The sequence below is a fragment of the Pelodiscus sinensis genome, chromosome 12 (genome assembly GCF_049634645.1).
Source record: "Pelodiscus sinensis isolate JC-2024 chromosome 12, ASM4963464v1, whole genome shotgun sequence".
Lineage (NCBI taxonomy): Eukaryota > Metazoa > Chordata > Testudines > Trionychidae > Pelodiscus > Pelodiscus sinensis.
The window spans coordinates 47,101,255-47,124,454 of NC_134722.1; the positions used below are offsets into that span (position 1 = coordinate 47,101,255).

General features: G+C 69.8%; 2 protein-coding genes across 6 annotated transcripts in view; one reads left to right on the forward strand and one right to left on the reverse strand.

Annotated features, from left to right (window-relative positions):
* The first annotated feature begins 53 nt into the window (after positions 1 to 53).
* On the forward strand, positions 54 to 21,685 carry ELMO3 (engulfment and cell motility 3). Of its 2 annotated transcripts, XM_075940546.1 has the most exons (22): positions 54 to 2,032; positions 5,732 to 5,924; positions 6,529 to 6,651; positions 6,888 to 6,928; positions 7,400 to 7,472; positions 7,567 to 7,617; positions 8,003 to 8,172; positions 9,072 to 9,171; positions 9,264 to 9,415; positions 9,750 to 9,828; positions 10,544 to 10,594; positions 11,443 to 11,565; positions 12,460 to 12,582; positions 13,252 to 13,356; positions 13,913 to 14,021; positions 15,219 to 15,355; positions 16,540 to 16,703; positions 16,845 to 16,957; positions 17,715 to 17,819; positions 18,479 to 18,561; positions 18,971 to 19,051; positions 20,602 to 21,685. In XM_075940546.1, exons 3-22 carry the CDS (start codon positions 6,574 to 6,576, stop codon positions 20,812 to 20,814), a joined length of 2,151 nt encoding a protein of 716 aa, XP_075796661.1. In that variant the 5' UTR covers positions 54 to 2,032; positions 5,732 to 5,924; positions 6,529 to 6,573; the 3' UTR covers positions 20,815 to 21,685. The 2 variants fall into 2 exon arrangements, with proteins under 2 accessions (XP_075796661.1, XP_075796662.1); XM_075940547.1 differs by lacking the exon at positions 5,732 to 5,924.
* The window catches only part of LOC142831111 (uncharacterized), a 29,306-nt gene continuing 27,478 nt past the window's right edge, over positions 21,373 to 23,200 (reverse strand). For all 4 annotated transcript variants that reach the window (XM_075940548.1, XM_075940549.1, XM_075940550.1 and 1 more), the window contains one exon: positions 21,373 to 23,176. In XM_075940548.1, coding sequence (XP_075796663.1) covers positions 23,008 to 23,176 — 169 coding nt within the window. In that variant the 3' untranslated portion in view covers positions 21,373 to 23,007. The remainder of the gene's footprint in view (positions 23,177 to 23,200) is intronic.

Genomic DNA, 23,200 nt, shown 5'->3' on the forward strand with positions numbered 1-23,200 from the left:
CCTTGCCCCTCCGCCAAGCGGCCTGACCTGGGAGCTAGGAGCTGGAGAGGGGCTGGTGCTACTGCGGCCGTCTGGCCGGATTTGGAACGGGGCCCAGGCCAGCTCTGAGCGCACCTACCAGGCATCCGTGTGTGACGGGCCGCGGGGCCACCCGGTACCTAGAGGAAGGCAGCAGGCGCCTATGGATTCTTTACCCGAACGTGCAGGCAGCAAGTGAATCCAGGCACTGACGGGGGGCCTCCACCCCTCTCCCCAGCCTCTGCCCGGCTCCTTCCCAAGCCTCTACCTGCCTCTTTCCACCCCTCCCCTGAGTGCGCCCCATCCCTGCCCCTCTGCCTCCCTCCTGGAGCCAAACAGCTGGTTGGAGGCCTGGGGGAGCACTGGGAGGGAGGGGAGGACTGATCCTTGGGCACAGACACATGACGGGGCAGGACGCCGCAGGAGGCCGACTCGTGTCCAGCTTGGGCAACATCCATTTGCAGGAAGCATTTTTCTTTGTAATCAGAAGAGCTTCCTGATTTTAAGGTTGCTGGGAATTCAGAGGGAGGGGGTCAGGGCCCGGCTGTGGTAGGGAGCCACCGGCCAGTTGGCCGTTTGACTCTTTCCTTGAGTGCCGCTGTGGAAACAGGCCCCTTTGCTTCAGGACCAGAGTGCCCAAGCTGGGGCTTAAAAGCTCTGCCCAGTACCCCCGGCTGTCCAGGCCACTATGCTGGGGCCACATGTCGGGAACAGGGACTGGGCCGTGCGGGGGCGGCAGCAGCAACACCATCAGCCCCATTTCTCTCCAGGGGATGCAGGGCCTGGGGGCAGTTCTCCACTTGCGCCCCCCCCCAGCAGTGCTGCGTTAAAAAAGAAACGGGAGCTTTTGGCAATGCCAAACCCTCAGCGCGTCAGAACGATCCCCGAAACGTCGTAAAACACTCCTGGCTCCGACATCAAAGCATGGCTTGGGCAGCAGACGGAGTCGCGGAAGGTGACTGGCTCCAATGGTGGCAGCATGGGGATTACTTCTGGAGATACGGATTTTAACACCGTTTCTGCTACAGGTGTGTGCGGGTGTGAGCAATCCCATTTCTGCAGCTCCAGCGCAGTAGTTTTCAGATGGCACCACCAGGGCCGGCCCGCGACATTTTGGCACCCCAAAGGCTCCGAACCAAAAGTCCAAGGAAACGAACCCAAAATGTCAGGACTTTCTGGTGCCCCCGCCGGCAGCCTGCACTGGTGTGTCGGTTCCTCTGCCTTGGGGCTGCCTGGCAAGGTTCCCTCCTGCTTTGCCAGCCCTGTGCAGAATAAAGTTTTGGGTGTGCACTGAGGCTTGTGCACCACCTGGGGGAACCCTGCTGGCTGTGGGTGCTGTGGCACCGGAGTCGCCGGGGTAGGTGCCCACGTGTGCACAGCGATGGTGTATTGTGTGGTGTGTGATCTAGTTAGCTCTGTAGTAGTAAGGATGCAGCAGTTTGCCTGGGAGAACCTGCCCCACGAGAGCTGGGCTCGCAGGGCCCCGGGAGATTTTCCAAAGGCTCCAGGCGCCTTCACCCGCTGCCAGTGCGGCCCGGAGGCCCCGCAGACCCAGGACTCGATCTCAAAATCACAACTCCCGCGCTAGCTATTGGGAAAGACGCGCCGGCCCCTCCCTTCGCAGCTGGGCGGGCGGGTGTTCGGGAATCGCTCCCAGGCCTCCGCGAGGACCCGGCTCTGCCCCGAGCGGGCTGCGCACAAGCCAAGGCCCCGCGCTGCAGGGTGGCTCGAAGGGACCCGGAGCGGGCCGGGAGCCCCAGGGAGACGCGTCTCTCTTGCCGGGGGCGCGGCTGCGGCAGGGGAAGGGCCGGTCCCGGCCCCAGGGCGCGGGGTCCGGCTGCGGAGCGCACGGAGCAGGGCGCAGCCCGCGTCTGGCGGAGCGGGGGCCCCTACCCGGCTCCTGCCCCCGGCCCCGCCCCGGCCCGCCCCGAGGGCGGAGACACCCGCCCCGCTGGCTCCCCGCCGTCTCGACCCGGAACTGCAGGCGGCGGCGGTTCCCGGGGACCCCGGGCCGGTGAGCGCAGCGGGACCCCGGCCCCAGGGGACTAGGGGAGGGTGTTCCTCATGGTGGTCCATGGGGCTGTGGCCATGGCCCATGGAGGGGAGGTGGCCCCGGGGGGGAGTCAATGGGGCTGGGCGGGTGCCATGGCCCATGGAGGGGAGGTGGCCCTGGGGGGGGTCTATGGGGCTGGGCGGGTGCCATGGCCCATGGAGGGGAGGTGGCCCCGGGGGGGGGGTCAATGGGGCTGGGCGGGTGCCATGGCCCATGGAGGGGAGGTGGCCCCGGGGGGGGTCAATGGGGCTGGGCGGGTGCCATGGCCCATGGAGGGGAGGTGGTCTCGGGGGGGGTCAATGGGGCTGGGCGGGTGCCATGGCCCATGGAGGGGAGGTGGCCTCGGGGGGGGGTCAATGGGGCTGGGCGGGTGCCATGGCCCATGGAGGGGAGGTGGCCTCGGGGGGGGGTCAATGGGGCTGGGCGGGTGCCATGGCCCATGGAGGGGAGGTGGTCTCGGGGGGGGTCAATGGGGCTGGGCGGGTGCCATGGCCCATGGAGGGGAGGTGGCCCTGGGGGGGGTCTATGGGGCTGGGCGGGTGCCATGGCCCATGGAGGGGAGGTGGCCCCGGGGGGGGGGGTCAATGGGGCTGGGCGGGTGCCATGGCCCATGGAGGGGAGGTGGCCCCGGGGGGGGTCAATGGGGCTGGGCGGGTGCCATGGCCCATGGAGGGGAGGTGGCCTCGGGGGGGGGTCAATGGGGCTGGGCGGGTGCCATGGCCCATGGAGGGGAGGTGGCCTCGGGGGGGGGGGTCAATGGGGCTGGGCGGGTGCCATGGCCCATGGAGGGGAGGTGGTCTCGGGGGGGGTCAATGGGGCTGGGCGGGTGCCATGGCCCATGGAGGGGAGGTGGCCCCGGGGGGGGGGGGGTCAATGGGGCTGGGCGGGTGCCATGGCCCATGGAGGGGAGGTGGCCCCGGGGGGGGTCAATGGGGCTGGGCGGGTGCCATGGCCCATGGAGGGGAGGTGGCCCCGGGGGGGGGGGGTCAATGGGGCTGGGCGGGTGCCATGGCCCATGGAGGGGAGGTGGCCTCGGGGGGGGGTCAATGGGGCTGGGCGGGTGCCATGGCCCATGGAGGGGAGGTGGCCTCGGGGGGGGGTCAATGGGGCTGGGCGGGTGCCATGGCCCATGGAGGGGAGGTGGTCTCGGGGGGGGTCAATGGGGCTGGGCGGGTGCCATGGCCCATGGAGGGGAGGTGGCCCTGGGGGGGGTCTATGGGGCTGGGCGGGTGCCATGGCCCATGGAGGGGAGGTGGCCCCGGGGGGGGGGGTCAATGGGGCTGGGCGGGTGCCATGGCCCATGGAGGGGAGGTGGCCCCGGGGGGGGTCAATGGGGCTGGGCGGGTGCCATGGCCCATGGAGGGGAGGTGGTCTCGGGGGGGGTCAATGGGGCTGGGCGGGTGCCATGGCCCATGGAGGGGAGGTGGCCTCGGGGGGGGGTCAATGGGGCTGGGCGGGTGCCATGGCCCATGGAGGGGAGGTGGCCTCGGGGGGGGGTCAATGGGGCTGGGCGGGTGCCATGGCCCATGGAGGGGAGGTGGCCTCGGGGGGGGGGGGTCAATGGGGCTGGGCGGGTGCCATGGCCCATGGAGGGGAGGTGGTCTCGGGGGGGGTCAATGGGGCTGGGCGGGTGCCATGGCCCATGGAGGGGAGGTGGCCCCGGGGGGGGGGGGGGTCAATGGGGCTGGGCGGGTGCCATGGCCCATGGAGGGGAGGTGGCCCCGGGGGGGGTCAATGGGGCTGGGCGGGTGCCATGGCCCATGGAGGGGAGGTGGCCCCGGGGGGGGGGGTCAATGGGGCTGGGCGGGTGCCATGGCCCATGGAGGGGAGGTGGCCTCGGGGGGGGGTCAATGGGGCTGGGCGGGTGCCATGGCCCATGGAGGGGAGGTGGCCTCGGGGGGGGGTCAATGGGGCTGGGCGGGTGCCATGGCCCATGGAGGGGAGGTGGCCCCGGGGGGGGGGGGGGTCAATGGGGCTGGGCGGGTGCCATGGCCCATGGAGGGGAGGTGGCCCCGGGGTGGCCATGGCACCAGGCACACCAGCTGTGACTTCCCTCCGGCTCCCTGCTCGCGGTGGTCCGCTGTCTGCTCCTCTCCCATGGCGGGTGCAGCTGAGCCAGGTTGTCCTGCTGCCTGCCCAGCGCAGGGCACACATGCTCCGGCAGGCTCCGCCTGGCCCCGTGCCCATGGACGTGCCCAGCCAGGTGTTGGGAGCTCCCAGCCCACGGCACATTCCTGGGCTGCCCAGCCGCTCCCAGCGAGCCAGCTGTGCCAAGACGCTCAGACCCCACCCGAGCCCTAACCCTGCTCATTCCAAATAGCTTGCGAAGAGTGTCCGGCCCCTGCCGCTCTAGGGCCAGCCCCCCGACCCACAGCCTCAGACACGGGCAGAGAGTGCCCATGGGCCCGTCGAGGACACACTTGCCACGTAACCCGGCCAGCCCCGGGACACGCCGAAGCGGGCAACCTGGGAGAAAAGAAGCCCACGTCCGTCAACAGCGCGCCCGGCTGCCCGGCCGCAGCAGCGCGGGACTGGACACGCAGCTGGCGGGCGCGCTGAGGATGCGGGAGGGCTAGAAAAATGAAGAAAGCCCGAACTCTGCGTTCCAGCGGGGTTGTCTGAGCAGCATCTGCCAGCTGGAGCTCAGTCGATTTCCATGCCTGCGTTTCCTACGTGCAGCGTGTCCACGCAGGGACCAAGGACCCACCGGCTGGCCCGGGGCAGCTGCGTCGGTGCTTTGAGAGGAGCTGAAACCCATGGTCCCTAGGGGCAAGGTGAAGGGCCGAGCCCGGCCGCTAGGAGGAAGCAGACTAAGTGCTCGTGTAGGGCCCGAGGCAGCCGCAGAGGGGCCCCGTTTGCTTTTCGAATGCCCTTTTCTTTTGGGGGTGTCACAAAATATTCCTGCTTCCGGCCTGCAATGTAGAAAGGACCCAGCGACTTTGAGCGCCGCCGCCGCCGAACCTCGCGAGCGGGCCGGGCTGCTTCGCCTCGTGGCGACTTGCGCCAATCGTCTCCTTGCCGGAGACGATTTTTCCCTCCGACACCATCGGAACCCCCCGTGGCGTTGCCGAGCCCCGTTGGACCGTGTCCGGGGTCCTACTTGGCTGTTCCTCTTCCTTCTTTCCCTTCCGGTCTGCCCGCCGCTTTTTCTTTCTCTTGCCTGAAATAGCTTCTTTTCCGGCGGCTGGCTTCAAAGCCGGCTTCCTCTTTCCGCATCCTCTGCCTCGTCCCTTCCCGCGCGCTGCACTTTCAACCTTCCACATGTTTTCTCTCGCCCTCGCGCCTCCCTCCAAGCGCTCTGCGTCTCGCCCACCAAAGGCCCATCCAGCCCAGTGTCCTGTCTGCCCACAGCGGCCAGTGCCAGGTGTCCCAGAGGGAGTGAACAGAACAGGGAATCCTCACGTGATCCCTCCTCTGTGACCCATTTCCAGCCTCTGACAGAGACCAGGGACCCCATTTCTACCCATCCTGGCTAATAGTCATTGATGGATGTAACCTCCATGAATGTATCTAGTTCTTTTTTGAACCCTGTTCTTCACAATGTCCTCTGGCGAGGAGTTCCACAGGTTGATTATCCTCTGTGTGAAGAAAAACTGCCTTTTACTTGTAACCGGCTACCTAGTAATTTCATTTGGTGACCCCTAGTTCTTATGTTACCAGCTTGGATGTTTTACTGGAACCCTGCTGAGCGGACAACTAACGAGCCACAGGGAAGACAACTCTGGTCAGTTTTTGCTTGGCTGCAGCTTGTGGACTCTTGAGGCACAGCATCCTAGCACTGGAAGGGCCCTTGAGAAGTTGTTGACTCCAGTCCCGTCTTCGCAGCAGGACCGAGCGCCATCACCCCTGACAGGTGTCTGTCTATCCTGCTCTTAAATATCTCCAGTGATGGGGATTCCACACACCCCCTGACAGACAAGCAGTTGTTCCTAATGTCCAACCTAAACCTCTGTTGCCGTAATTTCAGCTTGTTGCTTCTTGTCCTGTCCTCAGAGACCAAGGCGAACAATTTTTCCTCCTTCCTTGTGACACTTTTTTAGGGGGGGCGGAGCACGGAGAGAAGAGAGAGCCTGTGTTGCAATGTGGCCTACGCCCACAGAAAGGTTTTTCCTGCCAGCATAGGGACTTATTTCTCCAAACAGGGGCACTCAGGGCAGGAGCAGGACTCAAACCCACACTCCCAGGCGCTGGAGGCTGGTGCCTGAGCCATGAGGCCCGTGGGACCATCCCTCCCAGCTGTGTAGTGGAGGGGGTGGTGTTTTCACCTCCCTCCCCTAAGCTCTGTGCCAGCGTCAGTTTTAAGTCTCCCCCAGGCCTGCGCCCGCTGGGCAGGCAGCACCACACAGTGACACGGTTGGCCCGGAGTGTGGGGGGATTCTAGGGGGCGTCCCCTTGGGGGCGGGGTGCTGGCAGGATGGTGCCTGAGCAGTGGCTAAGTGGCTCCCTTCCTCCGGCAGGAGTCAGTGGGGGCGAGGAAGGTCGGGCGCCGGAGAACCGGCACCATGCCGCCCCCCAGCAACGTGGTGAAAATCGCCATCCAAATGATGGGCGCCATCCCGCAGCTCATAGAGCTCAACCAGGTACCCACCCGCCTGCCTGCTGAGAAGCCCAGCTGGTGGAGGCGGAGCCGGGGGCGGAGCCAGCAGGGGCAGGGCAAAGGTGTAGCCAGCAGGGGCGGGGCAAGGGGCGGAGCTGGCAGGGATGGGGCAAGGGGTGATGCCGGCAGGGGCGGGGCAAGGGGCGGAGCCAGCTGTCCTGCGGAGGCGGTGCCTGGGGGCCGGTGCGCGGGTCACACCCCATTTTTCCCTGTTTGCAGACCAAGCCCCTGGCTGCGGTTGTGAAGGAGGTTTGTGACGTGTGAGTAACTCTTCCGTCTGTCCCGCTGTCCTCGGCTGTGGTCAAGTCCATCCAGGCAGCTGTGGGGAGCCCTGGCCCTCCACCTGCCCTGGCTGGGGGACTGGGGTTCCCGAAAGCAGCCCCCGGCCTGTGTCCTTGCTCCCTGGGGCACCCCCCCAGTTCAGCTGGAGGACACAGGGCAGCTTTTACCCCAGCACGGGCTTCCAGCCAGACCAGGGGGTGGAGCCTAGGAGAAAGGGGAGGAGCAGGGGGCGGGGCCCATGTGGCAGGGGCGGGGACACCAGGTTTTTTTATTTTGTGCCCAGCCCCCAATAAACCTTAATCCACCTCTGTGGGCGGGGCATCTCTGTGGGCAGGCCCTTTGGGGGCTCCGAGAGGGGGGCGACCCAGCTGTCCCCCCACTGGAGATCCCCGAGCATCGGAGGGCGCAGACCTGACTCTCTCTCCCGGGGCTGGGGGTCCGTGGTGCAGGTGGAACCTGGGGAACGCGGCGCACTACGCCCTGCAGCACGTGGACGGGCCGCAAACGTACATCACCGAGTCGGTGAGTGCCTGGCGCTGCCACCGGCCGGCGCCCATCGCCCGGGCCTGACCCGAGTTAGGGTCTTGACCCCGTTTTCGTGTCTCTCTCGTCGCAGAACCGGGCGGAGATCAAGAACGGGAGCATCCTCCGGCTGACCACTTCCCCGGTACGCCCTGCCCCGCCCTCCTCGGCCCGCCGCAGCTCGCCCCTTCCCCCCTTTGAGACGGGAGCGGCAGCGTGGCCTTGTGGTGAGAGTCAGAGCTCGGTACGGGTCCGACTCCCTGTCGGTCCCCCCGTGCCTCAGTTTCCCCATGCGGGGATAAGGCTACTGACCGCCCTCCGAACAGCTCCAGGGGGCTTTGCGGCTTGAGTAGCTAGAGTGTGTGAAGGGCCCCCGGGCAGCGGGGCCAAGCAAGATTGGTCTGGTTTCCCACCTTGGGACGTCCCTGCCTCTCCCCACGGGACGGTCCCGGCCCAGGTCTCCCCCTCGCCCTGTTGGGATCCCCAGTCCCCGTGGGATGACCCTGGTCTGTCTCCTTGCTGGCCGGCAGGATCAGGAGGCCGAGAGGCTGCTCGCCGGCATCCGGGGCAACAACCTGGACGTGAAGGCGGACTCCCTGAAGAAGCTGGCCAGCCTCTCCCGAGACATCACCTTCGCCCAGGAGTTTATCAACAGGAACGGCCTGACCCAGCTCTTCCTCATTGTGGAGGAGGGCAGCGAGTGAGTGCCGGCCCTCGGCCCCTCCCGCCGGCCAGAGGAGTCCTCGCCTGCTGCGTGCCCCGCATCCCCCGCCCCCTTCTCCTTTGCCCCGCCCCCTTCTCCTTTGCCCCGCCCCCTTCTCCTTTGCCCCGCCCCCTTCTCCTTTGCCCCCGCCCCTTGCCTAGCATCACGCACCCCGGGGAGTTCAGGAAACATGGCGGGCAGGAGTGGAACGGCCTCCTCCCGCGTTCCCCCCAGTCGGTCTGTCCGTCCCTCCCCTGGGGAGACCGTTCTCCAGCCCCATCGATCCCCCGGCCAGGAAATCGCCCGCTGCTCCTCCTAGGTTGTTGTGCGCCCCGTTGCTCTAGCCCCCGACTGATCCCTCACCCAGCTCGAGGGTGGCCCGCCGGGATCTCCACTCTGCCCCTCTCTGGCACTGCTTTGCCAGGCCGTCGGATGTGGGTCTTTGGTTTCTTCCTCTCAAGCATGGTCTCAGCTTTTCTTTCAGCCTCAGTGTTTTCCCTGGGCTCCTGTTGCACTTGCCTGTGCCGGAGTCAGACTCCGTTTAGAACATATGCACGAGGCAGCAGAATTCAGGCTGTTGTACCCTAAATATCCTTGACACGTGTATGCTTAACTGTTACAGGGATAACGGGCGTCCTTGACACTTTCCAGGTCTCCAAACTCCTCCTGGGGCTCAGCCAGAGGCTGTTTTCTTACACCAAGTACTCTCTTTTCATTGCTCATCCTCCCTCTCTCTCTCTCTCTCCCGCCCTCTCCCTGTTTGTCTGTCTCTCTAGGTGTGTCTCACGTGCCCATCGCTGTTGCGTCTGGGCAGCTCTCTCCCTGCTGCCCTGGCCTTTTGAGCGGCGTTTCTGTGAGGCCCCCCTCTGACCATGTTTGCTGTTCTGTTGCTCCAGTGTAGGGGAGATTCTAGCTCACACCCTGAAGGCCTTCATGGAGCTGATGGAGCACGATTTTGTCTCCTGGGAGACGCTGAGTCCAGCCTTCATCAAGAAAGTAGGTGCCCCTGGGGGTCTTTGCGCAGCCCGACGGTGCCGCCGGGCCCGTGAGCCGCCTCTCTGACCACCCCCCGGGCCTCCACGTTGCAGATAGTGAGGTACGTCAACATCAGTGGCATGGACGCCGCGGTCCAGCAGCTCTCCCTGGCCGTCCTGGAGAACATGGTCCTCGGCAGCCGCCTCCTCTTTGAGCTGGTCAGGCGGGAGGTGACCCTGGACCGGCTCCTCACCCACCTGCAGGTGTACGTACGTCCAGCCCCAGGCGCCCACGGGCCTTGTTCCGCCGGGGATGCTCCGCCCCCGCCCCGCCCCCTCCCCTGAGGCTCCACCCCCACCTCTCCTCTTCCTGCCTTCGCCCTGACCCCTCCCGCCCCCTCGCTCCCCTCCCCCTGCTGCCCTACAGCTGGGGGGTGGCTGGTGGGAAGTGCCAGGGGAGGGGAGTAGCTGATCCCCCAGGGCTGATCCAGCCTCCCCTCTGCTTCCCGTGCCCTGGCCCCCGGGCGCCACCCCCGCCTGGCCCCTGCAGCTGGGCGGGGGGAGCGGCCTCCGGGCTAGCGACTCGTTTCCTTGTCCCAGGACCAACCAGCAGCTGCAGCTCAGAGCCATGGCCCTGCTCATCGCCCTGCTGCTGCACGCCGGCGACGCTGAGCGCCGGGTGAGCCCCCGGCCTCCCCCAGGCCTGGCCTTGCCCCGGGGCGTCACCCTCCAGGAAGGGCTGTTTGGGCCTGGCCGGGGGGGGGGGGGGGAGGACGGGGCTGCCTGCCCTTGCGGGGGTGGGGCAGCCCATGGGGCTGTCTGTCCTTGTGGGGGCGGGGCGGGGAGGTTTGGGCTGCTGGTCCTTGCTGGCCTGTGCGACTGCCAGAGCCTCCTGCCTGGTTCACACCCCCGCCCGGCCCCGCCCGGTGCTTGGATTGGGGGCCAGAGCAGCTGCTGGAAGCCAGCCAGTGGCTAGGGGGACTTGGGGCAGCCCATGCTGGCGGGGGGGGGGGGAGGGAGGGGACTGGGCCGGCCCATGGTGGCAGTGGTGATGGGGGGGGGGGGTTGGGCCCACCCATGGCGGCAGTGGGGGGGAGGGGGTTGGGCCGGCCCATGGTGGCAGTGGTGATGCGGGGGGGTTGGGCCGGCCCATGGTGGCAGTGGTGATGGGGGGGGGGGGTTGGGCCGGCCCATGGTGGCAGTGGTGATGGGGGGGGTTGGGCCGGCCCATGGTGGCAGTGGTGATGGGGGGGGGTTGGGCCGGCCCATGGTGGCAGTGGTGATGGGGGGGTTGGGCCGGCCCATGGTGGCAGTGGTGATGGGGGGGTTGGGCCGGCCCATGGCGGCAGAGTGGGCAAGGCAGAGTGTGTCTCACCCGCACTCTCCCCTCCCAGGACATGATGGGCTACCTGGGCGAGAAGAACATCCGGCAGTTCATCCACAAGGTGGGTCCGCAGGGAACCCCTGGCCCTGTGCCCCTCCCCCGCTGTCTGCATCCTCCCGGCCCCCTCCCCACCCGCCACGCCCCTCCCCCGCTGTCTGCATCCTCCAGGCCCCCTCCCCACCCGCCACGCCCCTCCCCCGCTGTCTGCATCCTCCCGGCCCCCTCCCCACCCGCCACGCCCCTGCCCCGCTGTCTGCATCCTCCCTGCTCCCTCCCCACCCGCCACGCCCCTCCCCCGCTGTCTGCATCCTCCCTGCTCCCTCCCCACCCGCCACGCCCCTCCCCCGCTGTCTGCATCCTCCAGGCCCCCTCCCCACCCGCCACGCCCCTCCCCCGCTGTCTGCATCATCCCGGGCCCCTCCCCACCCGCCACGCCCCTCCCCCGCTGTCTGCATCCTCCAGGCCCCCTCCCCACCCACCACGCCCCTCCCCCGCTGTGTGCATCCTCCCTGCTTCCTCCCCACCCGCCACGCCCCTCCCCCGCTGTCTGCATCCTCCAGGCCCCCTCCCCACCCACCACGCCCCTCCCCCGCTGTGTGCATCCTCCCTGCTCCCTCCCCACCTGCCATGCCCCTCCCCCTCTGTCTGCATCCTCCCGGCCCCCTCCCCACCTGCCACGCCCCTCCCCTGTTGTCTGTGCTTGCTGCCTGCCCCCTCCCCATCCCCCACGCTCCTCCCCAGCCCTACACTCCTCCCCAGCTGTCTGCATCCTCTCTGCTCCCCTTCCCCTCACCACGCTCCTCCCCCGTCTGCATTTTTCCCCCTCCCCCGCCTGCCACGCCCCTCTCAGGTTGGGGGCTGGAGCTGCGGCGGGGGCCAGTGACAGCCTTGCTCTGGGGTCTCCCCTAGAACATTATCCACGCCTCGGAGCCAATGGGGGACGAGATGGCCCATTACCTCTACGTGCTGCAGTCCATCACCCTCAACTTGCTGGAGCGGCGGATGCGGACCCCCATGGACCTCTACTCCCAGGTCTGCTGGGCTCCTCCCCCACGGGTCTCGCTGTCCCCCTCCCACCTTTCCTGCCCCGCCAGCTCGCCCTCCTTCCCCACTCCCTCCCGCGGCGTGGACCTCTCCTCTCAGCTACTGCCCCCTGCTGCTGGAGCTCGGCACTGCTGGGCTTTGCCCCGGCGCCCAGGGCAGGTAGCAACGAGGAGGGAGGCGGCAGGAAAGCCCGAGAGATGAGAGTTGGCGAAGGGCAATGGAAACGGGGCGGGGTGGGGAACAGCTTCCGTGGGAGGAGAGATGAACAAAAGGGGGACTGTTCTGCTTAGGGAAAAGACGGCACAGAAGGGAACTGGGAGAGGTCTGTCACATCACCCGCGGGGTGGGGAACGGGACTGAGGGAGTGTTGTTTATTCCTTCTCATCCCACACGAACCCGGCGTCCCCCCAATGAGATTAACAGGCAGCAGGTTGGAAGCGTTGCTTCCCACAAGGTAGCCAACCTGTGGAACTCCTTGCCAGGGGATTTTGTGAAAGCCAAAGGTAGAGCTGGGCTCATTTCAGAATTAGCTCAGGATAGGTGGGGTGTCCCAGACTGCCCTGTCCTCTGCATTCCCTCAGGAGCACCTGGCACTGGGCTATATGGACCATTGGGCGGCGCTGCCCTAGTATGGCCCTTCTTGTGTCGTGAGGCACTTCTGTCTCTGAGCCAGGAGGCCTGGTCCCTCCCCTGTCTGTGGGTTTATTCAGCGGGGCCCCCCTCCCCTCTCCGCAAAGCTCTGGTGGTTGTTTGCCAGTCAAGGGGGCTGGGGGCCGGGGTGCTGGACGGAGTGGCCCGGGGGCCGTTCCTTTGCCCGGGGGGTGGCCCTGCCGCCTCGCTCGGGCTGCAATGAGGCGTCGGCCCGGCCGGCTCTCCCCACAGGAGCAGCGGGACCTTCTCCAGTCCCTGCGTCACAGCGCCTTCGAGCTGGAGAGCGAGCCGGCGGCCAGCGCCGAGCGCCGGCGCTCCGTGTGCGCCAAGGAGTTCCGCAAGCTGGGCTTCCAGGTGAGCCGCCTTCTCCGTGCAGGCCGGAGCTGAGCGGTGGGCCCGGCTGGCCGGCGGAGGCAGGAGCCTGCCCGTGGCTCCGGCCTGTGCTGCTCGGCCGCACCCGGTGCCTTGCTTCCATCTGTCCGGCGCGGGGCTGCTGAGGGACCTCTTGCCCCAGGCGGGCGGCCCCGCCAGGCCTGGTTCCCAGGAGGAACGGGGGAGCTGGGCCGGAAGCAGGGCATGCTGGGAAAGGGAGCAGGCTAGGAAACTCGCCTTCCTGCCCTGGAGAGACTGGCGGCAGCGCGTGTCCTTCCCCCGGAGCCCTGCCCTCGGCAACGGGGCCTGGCCTGTCCCCTCACCTGCAGGCTCTGGGCCTGGCCCAGCCGACGGTGCCACCGTCTCTTCTCCCCGGGGCCACGCCCCACCGTGGCCTGCCCGCCCTGCCCCTAACACAGGGGGGACCCCCGGGCGGGGGAGAACCCGGGCCTGGCCTTGCACCGCGCCGGACGGCAGCCACGGGATCGCCGGGCACTGGGCCAGCCGGGGCCGGCCGAGCCCCTCGTTCCGCGGCGAGGTCCCCGGAGCACCGCCGGGTGTGACCGGCCGTCCCTGCGCGGCAGCCCCTGCTTCCCACGGGGGGCGCGAGACGGTCCGTCGCTGCAGCTGTGGCCTCTTGCGTCCTCCCAGAACCCCGGGAACCCCGCCGAGGACCTGCACCGCGCCCCCCCAGGACTGCTGGCCCTGGACGCCATGGTCTACTTCTCCCGCCACTGCCCGAGCGCCTACAGCAGGGTGAGTGCGTTCCCGGCGCCTGGGGCGCTGCCCGGGGCGGGTTTGTCTACACGGGGCGCTGGGCAGGAGTTAATTCACTTTCCCGTCTCACCCGACCTCAGTCTGGATTCACCAGCCTTGGTTTCTTGCAGCAGCAGAGCCAGCGCCCCCGGAGGCAGGTCTCCCTGGCCGTCCTGTCCTAGGGCGGGTTCCTCAGCCCCCGGTAACCTCCCCGGTGCCGTATGTCTGGGCCTGAGGCTGCAGAGGGGGCAGGGCACCCGCCCTGCCTGGCCTTCGCGGGCAACATCTCCCTTCGGTTCCCGTGGGAGCTGGGCTGCGTCAGCGCACGACGCTCCCGAGTTCCAACCCGCCGGCCCCGGGAGCCCCGGGCAGGGGAGAAGCCGGGCCTGGCCTGGCACCGCGCCGGACGCGGCGGGCGGCTCCTTTGCTGGGGACCCGGCCCTGAGCCGGCGGGAGCCGAGAGGGGACCCAGCCCATCCCTGTCCTCGCTCGCCCTGCGTGCGCCCCGGCCCGGGGGCGTGTGCGTGGGGGCTGTGACGAGGCCGGTGTCTCTCAGTTTGTCCTTGAGAACAGCAGCCGCGACGATAAACACGAGTGTCCGTTCGCCCGGAGCAGCATCCAGCTCACCCTGGCCCTCTGTGAGATCCTGCACGTGGGGGAGCCATGTGAGTGTCCGGCCCTCGCCTCTCTACTGCAGCCTGGCCAGGGCCCCACGGCGCCCCGCCGGGTCTGAGGAGGGAGCAGTCGAGAGCGGCTGGCCCCACGGCGCCCTGCCGGGTCTGGGGAGGGAGCAGTCGAGAGCGGCTGGCCCCACGGCGCCCTGCCGGGTCTGGGGAGGGAGCAGTCGAGAGCGGCTGGCCCCACGGCGCCCTGCCGGGTCTGGGGAGGGAGCAGTCGAGAGCGGCTGGCCCCACGGCGCCCTGCCGGGTCTGGGGAGGGAGCAGTCGAGAGCGGCTGGCCCCACGGCGCCCCGCCGGGTCCGGGGAGGGAGCAGTCGAGAGCGGCCGGCCCCACGGCGCCCCGCCGGGTCCGGGGAGGGAGCAGTCGAGAGCGGCTGGCCCCACGGCGCCCCGCCGGGTCTGGGGAGGGAGCAGTCGAGAGCGGCTGGCCCCACGGCGCCCTGCCGGGTCCGGGGAGGGAGCAGTCGAGAGCGGCTGGCCCCACGGCGCCCTGCCGGGTCTGGGGAGGGAGCAGTCGAGAGCGGCTGGCCCCACGGCGCCCTGCCGGGTCTGGGGAGGGAGCAGTCGAGAGCGGCTGGCCCCACGGCACCCTGCCGGGTCTGGGGAGGGAGCAGTCGAGAGCGGCTGGCCCCACGGCGCCCCGCCGGGTCCGGGCAGGGAGCAGTCGAGAGCGGCCGGCCCCACGGCGCCCCGCTGGGTTAGGGGAGGGAGCAGTCGAGAGCGGCCGGCCCCACGGTGCCCCGCTGGGTCCGGGCAGGGAGCAGTCGAGAGCGGCCGGCCCCACGGCGCCCCGCTGGGTTAGGGGAGGGAGCAGTCGAGAGCGGCCCGCCCCACGGCGCCTCGCTGGGTTAGGGGAGGGAGCAGTCGAGAGCGGCCGGTCCCACGGTGCCCCGCCGGGTCCAGGGTGGCAGCAGCCATAACCTTGTGGGAGTCCTGGCTCCTGGCTAATATTGCCATTCCTGTGTGGAACAATGTGTTTTCTGTGCACCGAGGTATGTGCACCACCCGTAGAAACAGACCTTCGCGGTGGGTGCTCTGCCACTCTGCTGGGCAGCGCTTGACTCTCCCACGTGGTCACACAAGCGCCCAGCTACCAGGGCCCTGCTCCTGGCTGGACGGGGGCACCTGCGGGTGTCCTGGCCCGTCTCTGCTGGGGTTTTCCATTGTGTTCTCCTTGCTCAGGCTCGGAGACGGCCCAGGCCTTCTACCTCATGTTCTTCGGCCAGGAGCACTTCTTCGAGGAGCTCTTCTGTGTCTGCATCCAGCTGCAGAACAAGACCTGGAAGGAGATGCGCGCCACGCAGGAGGACTTTGACAAGGTGAGCCCGGCGGGGCAGGACACCCACCTCGCTGCCAGGCAGGGGGGTGTCCAGTCCCATGGGGCAGTGGGGCTCTGCAGGGACCTGCACAGCGGGGTAGGGTCCGTGACGGTGCCGGGCGCCCCACGGCGGGTGCGGGGGCCGTGGCGCGGGGCCGGGACGGTGCCGGGCGCCCCACGGCGGGTGCGGGGCCGTGGCGCGGGTCCGTGACGGTGCCGGGTGGCCCACGGCGGGTGCGGGGCCGTGGCGCGGGTCCGTGACGGTGCCGGGCGCCCCACGGCGGGTGCGGGGCCGTGGCGCGGGGCCGTGACGGTGCCGGGCGCCCCACGGCGGGTGCGGGGGCCGTGGCGCGGGGCCGTGACGGTGCCGGGCGCCCCACGGCGGGTGCGGGGCCGTGGCGCGGGGCCGTGACGGTGCCGGGTGCCCCACGGCGGGTGCGGAGCCATGGCGCGGGTCCATGACGGTGCCGGGCGCCCCACGGCGGGTGCGGGGCCGTGGCGCGGGGCCGTGACGGTGCCGGGCGCCCCACGGCGGGTGCGGGGCCGTGGCGCAGGTCCGTGACGGTGCCGGGCGCCCCACGGCGGGTGCGGAGCCATGGCGCGGGTCCGTGACGGTGCCGGGCGCCCCACGGCGGGTGCGGGGGCCGTGGCGCGGGTCCGTGACGGTGCCGGGCGCCCCACGGCGGGTGCGGGGGCCGTGGCGCGGGTCCGTGACGGTGCTGGGCGCCCCACGGCGGGTGCGGAGCCATGGCGCGGGTCCGGGACGGTGCCGGGTGGCCCACGGCGGGTGCGGGGCCGTGGCGCGGGTCCGTGACGGTGCCGGGCGCCCCACGGCGGGTGCGGGGGCCGTGGCGCGGGTCCGTGACGGTGCCGGGCGCCCCACGGCGGGTGCGGGGGCCGTGGCGCGAGTCCGTGACGGTGCTGGGCGCCCCACGGCGGGTGCGGAGCCATGGCGCGGGTCCGGGACGGTGCCGGGTGGCCCACGGCGGGTGCGGGGCCGTGGCGCGGGTCCGGGACGGTGCCGGGCGCCCCACGGCGGGTGCGGGGCCGTGGCGCGGGTCCATGACGGTGCCGGGCGCCCCACGGCGGGTGCGGGGCCGTGGCGCGGGTCCGGGACGGTGCCGGGCGCCCCACGGCGGGTGCGGGGCCGTGGCGCGGGGCCGTGACGGTGCCGGGCGCCCGCAGGTGATGCAGGTGGTCCGGGAGCAGATCACGCGGACTCTGTCCCTCAAACCCACCTCCCTGGAGCTGTTCAAGACCCGGGTGAACGCGCTGAACTACGGCGAGATCCTCAAGCTGCGGCAGACGGAGCGGATGCACCAGGAGGAGATGCTGGCCGCGCCCGTGCTGTGAGTGGGACGGGGACGGGCTCCATGGCGGCCTGCGGGTGGGGGCCACCCTGTGGGTTCGGGGCGCTGGGGCCCTGCTCCGAGCCGGGGGTGGGTCAGGCCGCCCGCCCCACAGGTGATCCCGTCCGGCGCTCTCCCCAGGGAACTGCGAGAGAAGCTGAAGCCCGAACTCTTGGAGCTGATCCGGCAGCAGCGGCTGCTGCGCCTGTGCGAGGGAACGCTCTTCCGCAAGATCAGCAGCCGCCGCAGGCAGGGTGAGTCGGCTGGGGCCCGGGGAGCTCGGCGTCTGGCACACCCACCCGGAGGTGGGCCGAGATGGGAAGGGGCGGAGAAGGCCCTGAAGGCCGATCTCCAAGCTCTGGAGCCCAGAGGGGCAGCCCTGCCCGAGCTCAGGCAGACCGAGGGGCCCGTCCGGGATGCAGCAGTGTGGTCCCAGCCAGTCCAAAGCCCCGTGAGGATGAGGAGGGTGAAAGCCACAGGGGAGGAGCTGCAGTGTGGACACAGCCTCGCACGGGGGCTCCTTGCCCGGAGGAGGCCCAGTCTATTGGCAGGGTTGGTCGTTAGAACTGTAGCAAGCGGAGCTTGGGGTGGCCGGGACCACGCAGGGAATATCCCCCTGGGGAAGAAGACGTCTGGGCCAGAGTCTCAGACGGGGCTCCCCACCCAAAAGGGGGCGACAAGACTTACAGACGGGGGATGAGACCGGTGCCGGGAACCCAGCTCTGAGGGCAGCGCTGCCAGCAGCAGTGCAGAAGGAAGCCTGGGATGGGGGCAGCTGTCGCTTTTTTGGGGGTGGTCACAGCCTGCAATATTTTCAAAGGGGGGGGTCCCACTTTTGGGGAAAGGAGGAGCCTCTATATAAGGCACCGAACCCAGAATCGGGTTGCTGGTGTGTACCCCCAGAGGTGGCAAAGGGGTTTTAAACTGGGGGGGGGGGAGCCGCCAGGTGCAGAGGACGGAGCCCTATGGGGTGAGCGGAGCGCCCTGACTCCTGCTCCCTTCCTGTCCCAGATAAACTGTGGTACTGCCGCCTGTCCCCCAACCACAAGGTGCTGCACTACGGGGACGTGGAGCAGGGGGTGCACAGCCCCCCCATCGAGAGCCTGCCAGAGAAGAGTACGTGACACCATGTGGGACGTGATCGCGGGAGCCGAGTAACAAATGGGGGAGTGGTGCGTGGGGGGCATCTGTTCCCTAGCACAGAGCTAGGGATGCTCCGGGGCTGAATGGTGGGAAATTCCAAACGGATGCTCTTCCCACAGCAGGTGGTTAACCTGTGGAACTCCTGGCCACAGGAAGCTGCCGAGGCCAAGAGCATAGTGAGATTCCCAGAGAGCACGCCCATGGAGCAGCCAGAGTTGGCATTGTCTATGCCAGCACTCAGCCTGGATGTCCGGCTTGTTGGCTTCAGCTGGTCTCTGTTAGCAAGCAGGGGGAGAGCGGATACCGGGGTTCGGGCACTGCCCTGTGAAGCCGGTGGCTACTGACCGAGACAGGACTCCGGGTAGATGGGCCTTGGCTCCGAGCGGCCTGGCAGTGCCTGGGTGCTGAATAACCCCACACTGGCTGGGTGCCCCCACCCTGCCCAGGACCCAGGGAGCCGCCTTCCCTCCAGTGCTTACCCTGCCAAGAGAGCCGTGCCCAGCCGAGCCGTGTGCGCTGAGCAGCTGCAGGGCTCCCCGGGGGGGAGGGGGCGGGTCTGCAGGGACATGGGCCCGGGGCGTCTCTGGGGAGCAGAGGGCTGGCTAGGGATCATGCTGCCTCTGTCCCCCCAGTTCCCGTGGCGGACGTGAAGGAGCTGCTGGTGGGCAAGGAGTGCCCGCACATGAAGGAGAAGGGCGCCGGGAAACACAACAAGGTCAGCAGCTGGTACCGGCCCGGCCCCCCGCCCCCGCCCCCCTGGATGTGGCTGTGGGCTGGGGGGGGCCAAGCACCCGCAGAGCCGTGGGCAGACGTGTACTGCCAGGGCAGCCGGCCATTCGGCAGCTGCCCTCTAGATCACCGTGCGCGCCCCACCCCCGTGCCGCCGGCAGCTCAGGGCCCAGCCTGGACCCTGAACGGGCAGCGCATGCGAGCCCAGCACACGGGGATGGAGCCGGGGGCACCCCCGGCCCTTGCCCCCGCCCGGGGATCGGGAGTGCTACCGTGGGCGGGCGCGGCAGCGCGCTGGCGGCTGGGCTACACGGCCGTTGCTGGGACATCCCCTTGCTGGCACCGGGCCCCCGCAGCCCGGCCTGGCTTCAGCAGCCGCTGCCTTGGCCCCGCAGGAGGTGGTGGACCTGGCCTTCTCCATTAGCTACGACGTGGAGGACGACTACCTGAACTTCGTCGCGCCCTCGCGCAACGAGGTGAGCCGGCCGCGGGCGTGGGCCCCAGGGTCTAGCTCGGGCACTGCTGGCGGGTGAGCCAGGCTCCCCCAGGGCAAAGCCCGTTGGGGTCTGGGAGACGCGGCTGGGGGGAGGGTCGGCTCATGGCCCAGAGCTTGCTGCTCGGGGTGAGTGGGCAGCCCCCGGGGCGGGTGTTCTGCTCCCCCGCCCGCGGCTGTCTGGGGCTGCGTCCGTCTGTCCAGCCGCACCTTGGGGAGGCAGGCTCGGCAGTTTGCTGCCACCCCGGCGTCCTCGGAGCCTCACGGAGGGAGCCTGGCTGGGGGGCAGCTACATTCCCCGAGCCCCGGGCAGAGGGGATGGGCTGGAACCGACACCCAAGGGTGCAGGATGGGGGGCGCACGGCCGAGATCGGCTGGTGGTGGAGGGAGAAAGGAGGGGCAAGGAGCTGGGAGGTGTGAACGGGGCAGACAGGACGTGACGGGGGCAGTGGGGAGCAGGTCGGGGAGGGGAACACGGCGAGCTGGGCCTATGTTGGTAGAGGGGAGTGGTTAGGGGCTGGGCAGGGCAGGGTGTGTTGGGGGGATGGGCAGGGAATGTGGGGGGGGGCACATGTGGGAGGACAGGTGGGGGTGGGGAACTTGTCAAGGGATGGGCACATGGGAGGAATGGATGGGGAGGGGGATGCGCATAGGGGGCTGGGCAGAGGGAATAGATGGGGGAGAAGAATGCAGTGGGGGGGGCATGTGTGGGAGGGGAAGTGGCAAGGGGGGCCATGTGTGGGTGGGGGAAGCAGTGGAAGATGCTGATGGGAGAGGCTAAGGTGAGTGGGGCGCAGGGCTGTACCCTTGAGGCAGGCGGGGCAGCACTGTACCCCCGTGACAGTCGGGTGGGGTGCAGGCGCTGTACCCCGAGGCTGAGGGGAGCAGGGCTGTACCCTGAGGTGGGCGGCGGGGCTGTACCCCGAGGCTCAGGTGGGCGGGGCAGGGGGCAGTACCCCGAGGCTGAGGCGGGCGGGGCGGGGCAGTACCCGGAGGCTGAGGCGGGCGGGGCGGGGCTGTACCCCGGGCCGAGGCGGGCGGGGCGGGGCTGTACCCCGGGCCGAGGCGGGCGGCGCGGGGCTGTACCCCCGGGCGGGGCGGGCGGGGCGGGGCTGTACCCCCGGGCGGGGCGGGGCGGGGCTGTACCCCAGGCCGAGGCGGGCGGCGTGGGGCTGTACCCCAGGCCGAGACGGGCGGGGCGGTACCCCGAGGCGGGCGGGGCGGGGCTGTACCCCGGGCCGAGGCGGGCGGGGCGGGGCAGTACCCCGGGCCGAGGCGGGCGGGGCGGGGCAGTACCCCGGGCCGAGGCGGGCGGGGCGGGGCTGTACCCCGGGCCGAGGCGGGCGGGGCGGTACCCCGAGGCGGGCGGGGCAAGGCTGTACCCTAGGCCGAGGCGGGCGGGGCGGGGCTGTACCCCAGGCCGAGGCGGGCGGGGCGGTACCCCGAGGCGGGCGGGGCGGGGCTGTACCCCAGGCCGAGGCGGGCGGGGCGGGGCTGTACCCCAGGCTGAGGCGGGCTGTGGCTTGCCCCCAGTTCTGCCTGTGGACGGACGGCCTGAACGCGCTGCTGGGCCGGGAGATGCGGAGCGAGCGGACGCAGAAGGAGCTGGACATGCTGCTCTCCATGGAGCTCAAGCTGCGCCTCCTGGACCTGGAGAACGTTCCCATCCCCGACGCCCCGCCCCCCGTGCCCAACCCCCCCAGCAACCTCAGCTTCTGCTACGACTTCAGCCCCCTGGAGCAGTGACCCCCGGGCAGCCCCCTGGCCTGGCCCTGCTCCGGCTTGGGCCCCGTGGACCGAGCGCCAGCAGGGGAAGGAGACCGGCTCCCTCTGGGCTGCCAGCTCCCTCCCCCCCCAGGTCTGCCCTCGCTGCCCAGGGAGCCACTGGGCCCTGGCCACTAGTGACAGGCTCCTGCCCTCCAGGGCAGCCCCCAGCCCTTCCAGCGGGGGCCTGGCCCTCCAGGGCTTCGCCCAGCCCCTCAGCGCTGGGTGCCCGAGAAGGTACGTTCTGTGCTGCCCGCCGCTCCCTGGCTGCTCTGCGGGCACATCGCCGCCTTTCAGCGCCAGCCTGGCCAGGGCGCTGGGCCTCTCCCTCGGGCCCGGCAGCTGCTCGGGCTTAGCCAAGGCTGGGCACGGGGGAGGCAGCTAGAATCTGGGTCCCACCGCAAAGGCTGGGGCCAGCTGTTGCCCTGAGCGGGGCCTGCCAGCTAGGCACCCTGGGCAGGCAGCCTGTGGCGACGGCGGGGAGCAGGGCTGAGCTGGTACCGGCTTGCCCCCCGCATGGCTGCAGCCAACGTGCCTGTGCTGGCCCCTCCCCATTCTCTGCCCCCAGAGCCGTAACGCTGCACTTACTGTAACCGGCCCCCCCCCCGTTCTCTGCCCCCTCGGCCATGATACTGCACTTACTGTAACTGCCCTGCGCCCACGGGTGCCCTGCACTGGATCCCTCCAGCCTGGTGCTTCTACTGAGCACCCTGACCCCGGCACCAGGCCTCCCCCCCAACTGCACAAAGGGACCTCCTGCCGGTTGTCTTGGCACTGATCTTCGCTGCCCTGCCCGGGGCTGAGAACAGGGCCCCCGGCCCAGCCTTTGGACAATAAACACTCGCACAGAGCACGCGGGCCTGGTCTCTCAAGGGACATGGGGGCTGGTTAGAGGCTTTTATTGGCGCCCAGTGGCCTCTGGGCGTGGCGGCAGCTCAGGGCGGGCTGCGTGGCTGTGTAGGAAGGAGGGGGGAGCCCAGTGGCCTCTGGGCGTGGCGGCAGCGCAGGGCGGGCTGCGTGGCTGTGTAGGAAGGAGGGGGAGCCCAGCGGCCTCTGGGCGTGGCGGCAGCGCAGGGCGGGCTGCGTGGCTGCGTAGGAAGGAGGGGGGAGCCCAGTGGCCTCTGGGCGTGGCGGCAGCGCAGGGCGGGCTGCGTGGCAGTGTAGGAAGGAGGGGGGAGCCCAGTGGCCTCTGGGCGTGGCGGCAGCGCAGGGCGGGCTGCGTGGCTGTGTAGGAAGGAGGGGGAGCCCAGTGGCCTCTGGGCGTGGCGGCAGCGCAAGGCGGGCTGCGTGGCTGTGTAGGAAGGAGGGGGAGCCCAGTGGCCTCTGGGCGTGGCGGCAGCGCAGGGCGGGCTGCGTGGCTGTGTAGGAAGGAGGGGGAGCCCAGTGGCCTCTGGGCGTGGCGGCAGCGCAGGGCGGGCTGCGTGGCTGTGTAGGAAGGAGGGGGAGCCCAGTGGCCTCTGGGCGTGGCGGCAGCGCAGGGCGGGCTGCGTGGCTGTGTAGGAAGGAGGGGGAGCCCAGTGGCCTCTGGGTGTGGTGGCAGCGCAGGGCGGGCTGCGTGGCTGTGTAGGAAGGAGGGGGAGCCCAGCGGAGCCCTGGCAGCGTATCTCAGTGGCGCTGGCCCTGGGGGTGGCCTCACAGGCTGGCAGCACTGCAGTGTTCCCGGCACAGCACGGCAGGCAGATGAGATCCCCTGCGGGGGCAGGAACACAGGCAGGGGGCCAGCGTCTGCCACTGCAGGGGGCCAGTGGGCAGCAAGCCCCCTCCCGGAACCCCGAGACAGTCCTGAGAGGGGGGAGGGCGGCCAGCCCCTGAGCTGGGGGTGTCGCCCGCAGGCCACAGCTCTCGCTGCCCACACTGCTAAGGAAGGACGCCCCCATGTCCTTAGCAGGGCTTTCTCCTCCGCTGCCCCGGCCCAGGACGGTGGCCTGGCTGTCAGTGTTTTGGGGCCATGCGCTCAGACGGGACCCCCGCAGGCCCCAGTGAGAGGCGGTCTCCAAGGGCTCCCCGCAGGGACCGGGAGCATGCTGGCTGGGGGAGGGCCCAGCTGCCCTTAGTGTGGGACGCTGGCGCGCTGTGGCCAAGGGGGGCCCAGGGAACGCGAAGCCCTGCCGCAGCCCAAGGGGCGGGTGTCCCGCCAGGGCCAGTGGGACCAGGGGCCCAGGCGCCGCCTGGCGCTCACAGGGTGAAGGAAAGGTCTGCCCCCCCCACAAAGCGCGACTGGACGCCGGGCTGCAGGGGGCTGTGGGCCTGGAAGCACTCGATGTCGGCCATGCTGATCCCGTGGCACATGGACACGTCCAGGCTCTTCAGCTGCCTGCACTCCCTGCCGAGCGCCGCCAGTGTCCTGCAAAGGAGACAGTCAGCGTGC

Coding starts and splice junctions, on each gene's coding strand:
- ELMO3 (XM_075940546.1), top strand. CDS start 6,574: ATGCCGCCCCCCAGCAACGTGGTGAAAATCGCCATCCAAATGATGGGC. Junction 7,473..7,566: donor AAACGTACATCACCGAGTCG/GTGAGTGCCTGG, acceptor CTCTCGTCGCAG/AACCGGGCGGAGATCAAGAA. Junction 14,022..15,218: donor CCTGCACGTGGGGGAGCCAT/GTGAGTGTCCGG, acceptor CTCCTTGCTCAG/GCTCGGAGACGGCCCAGGCC.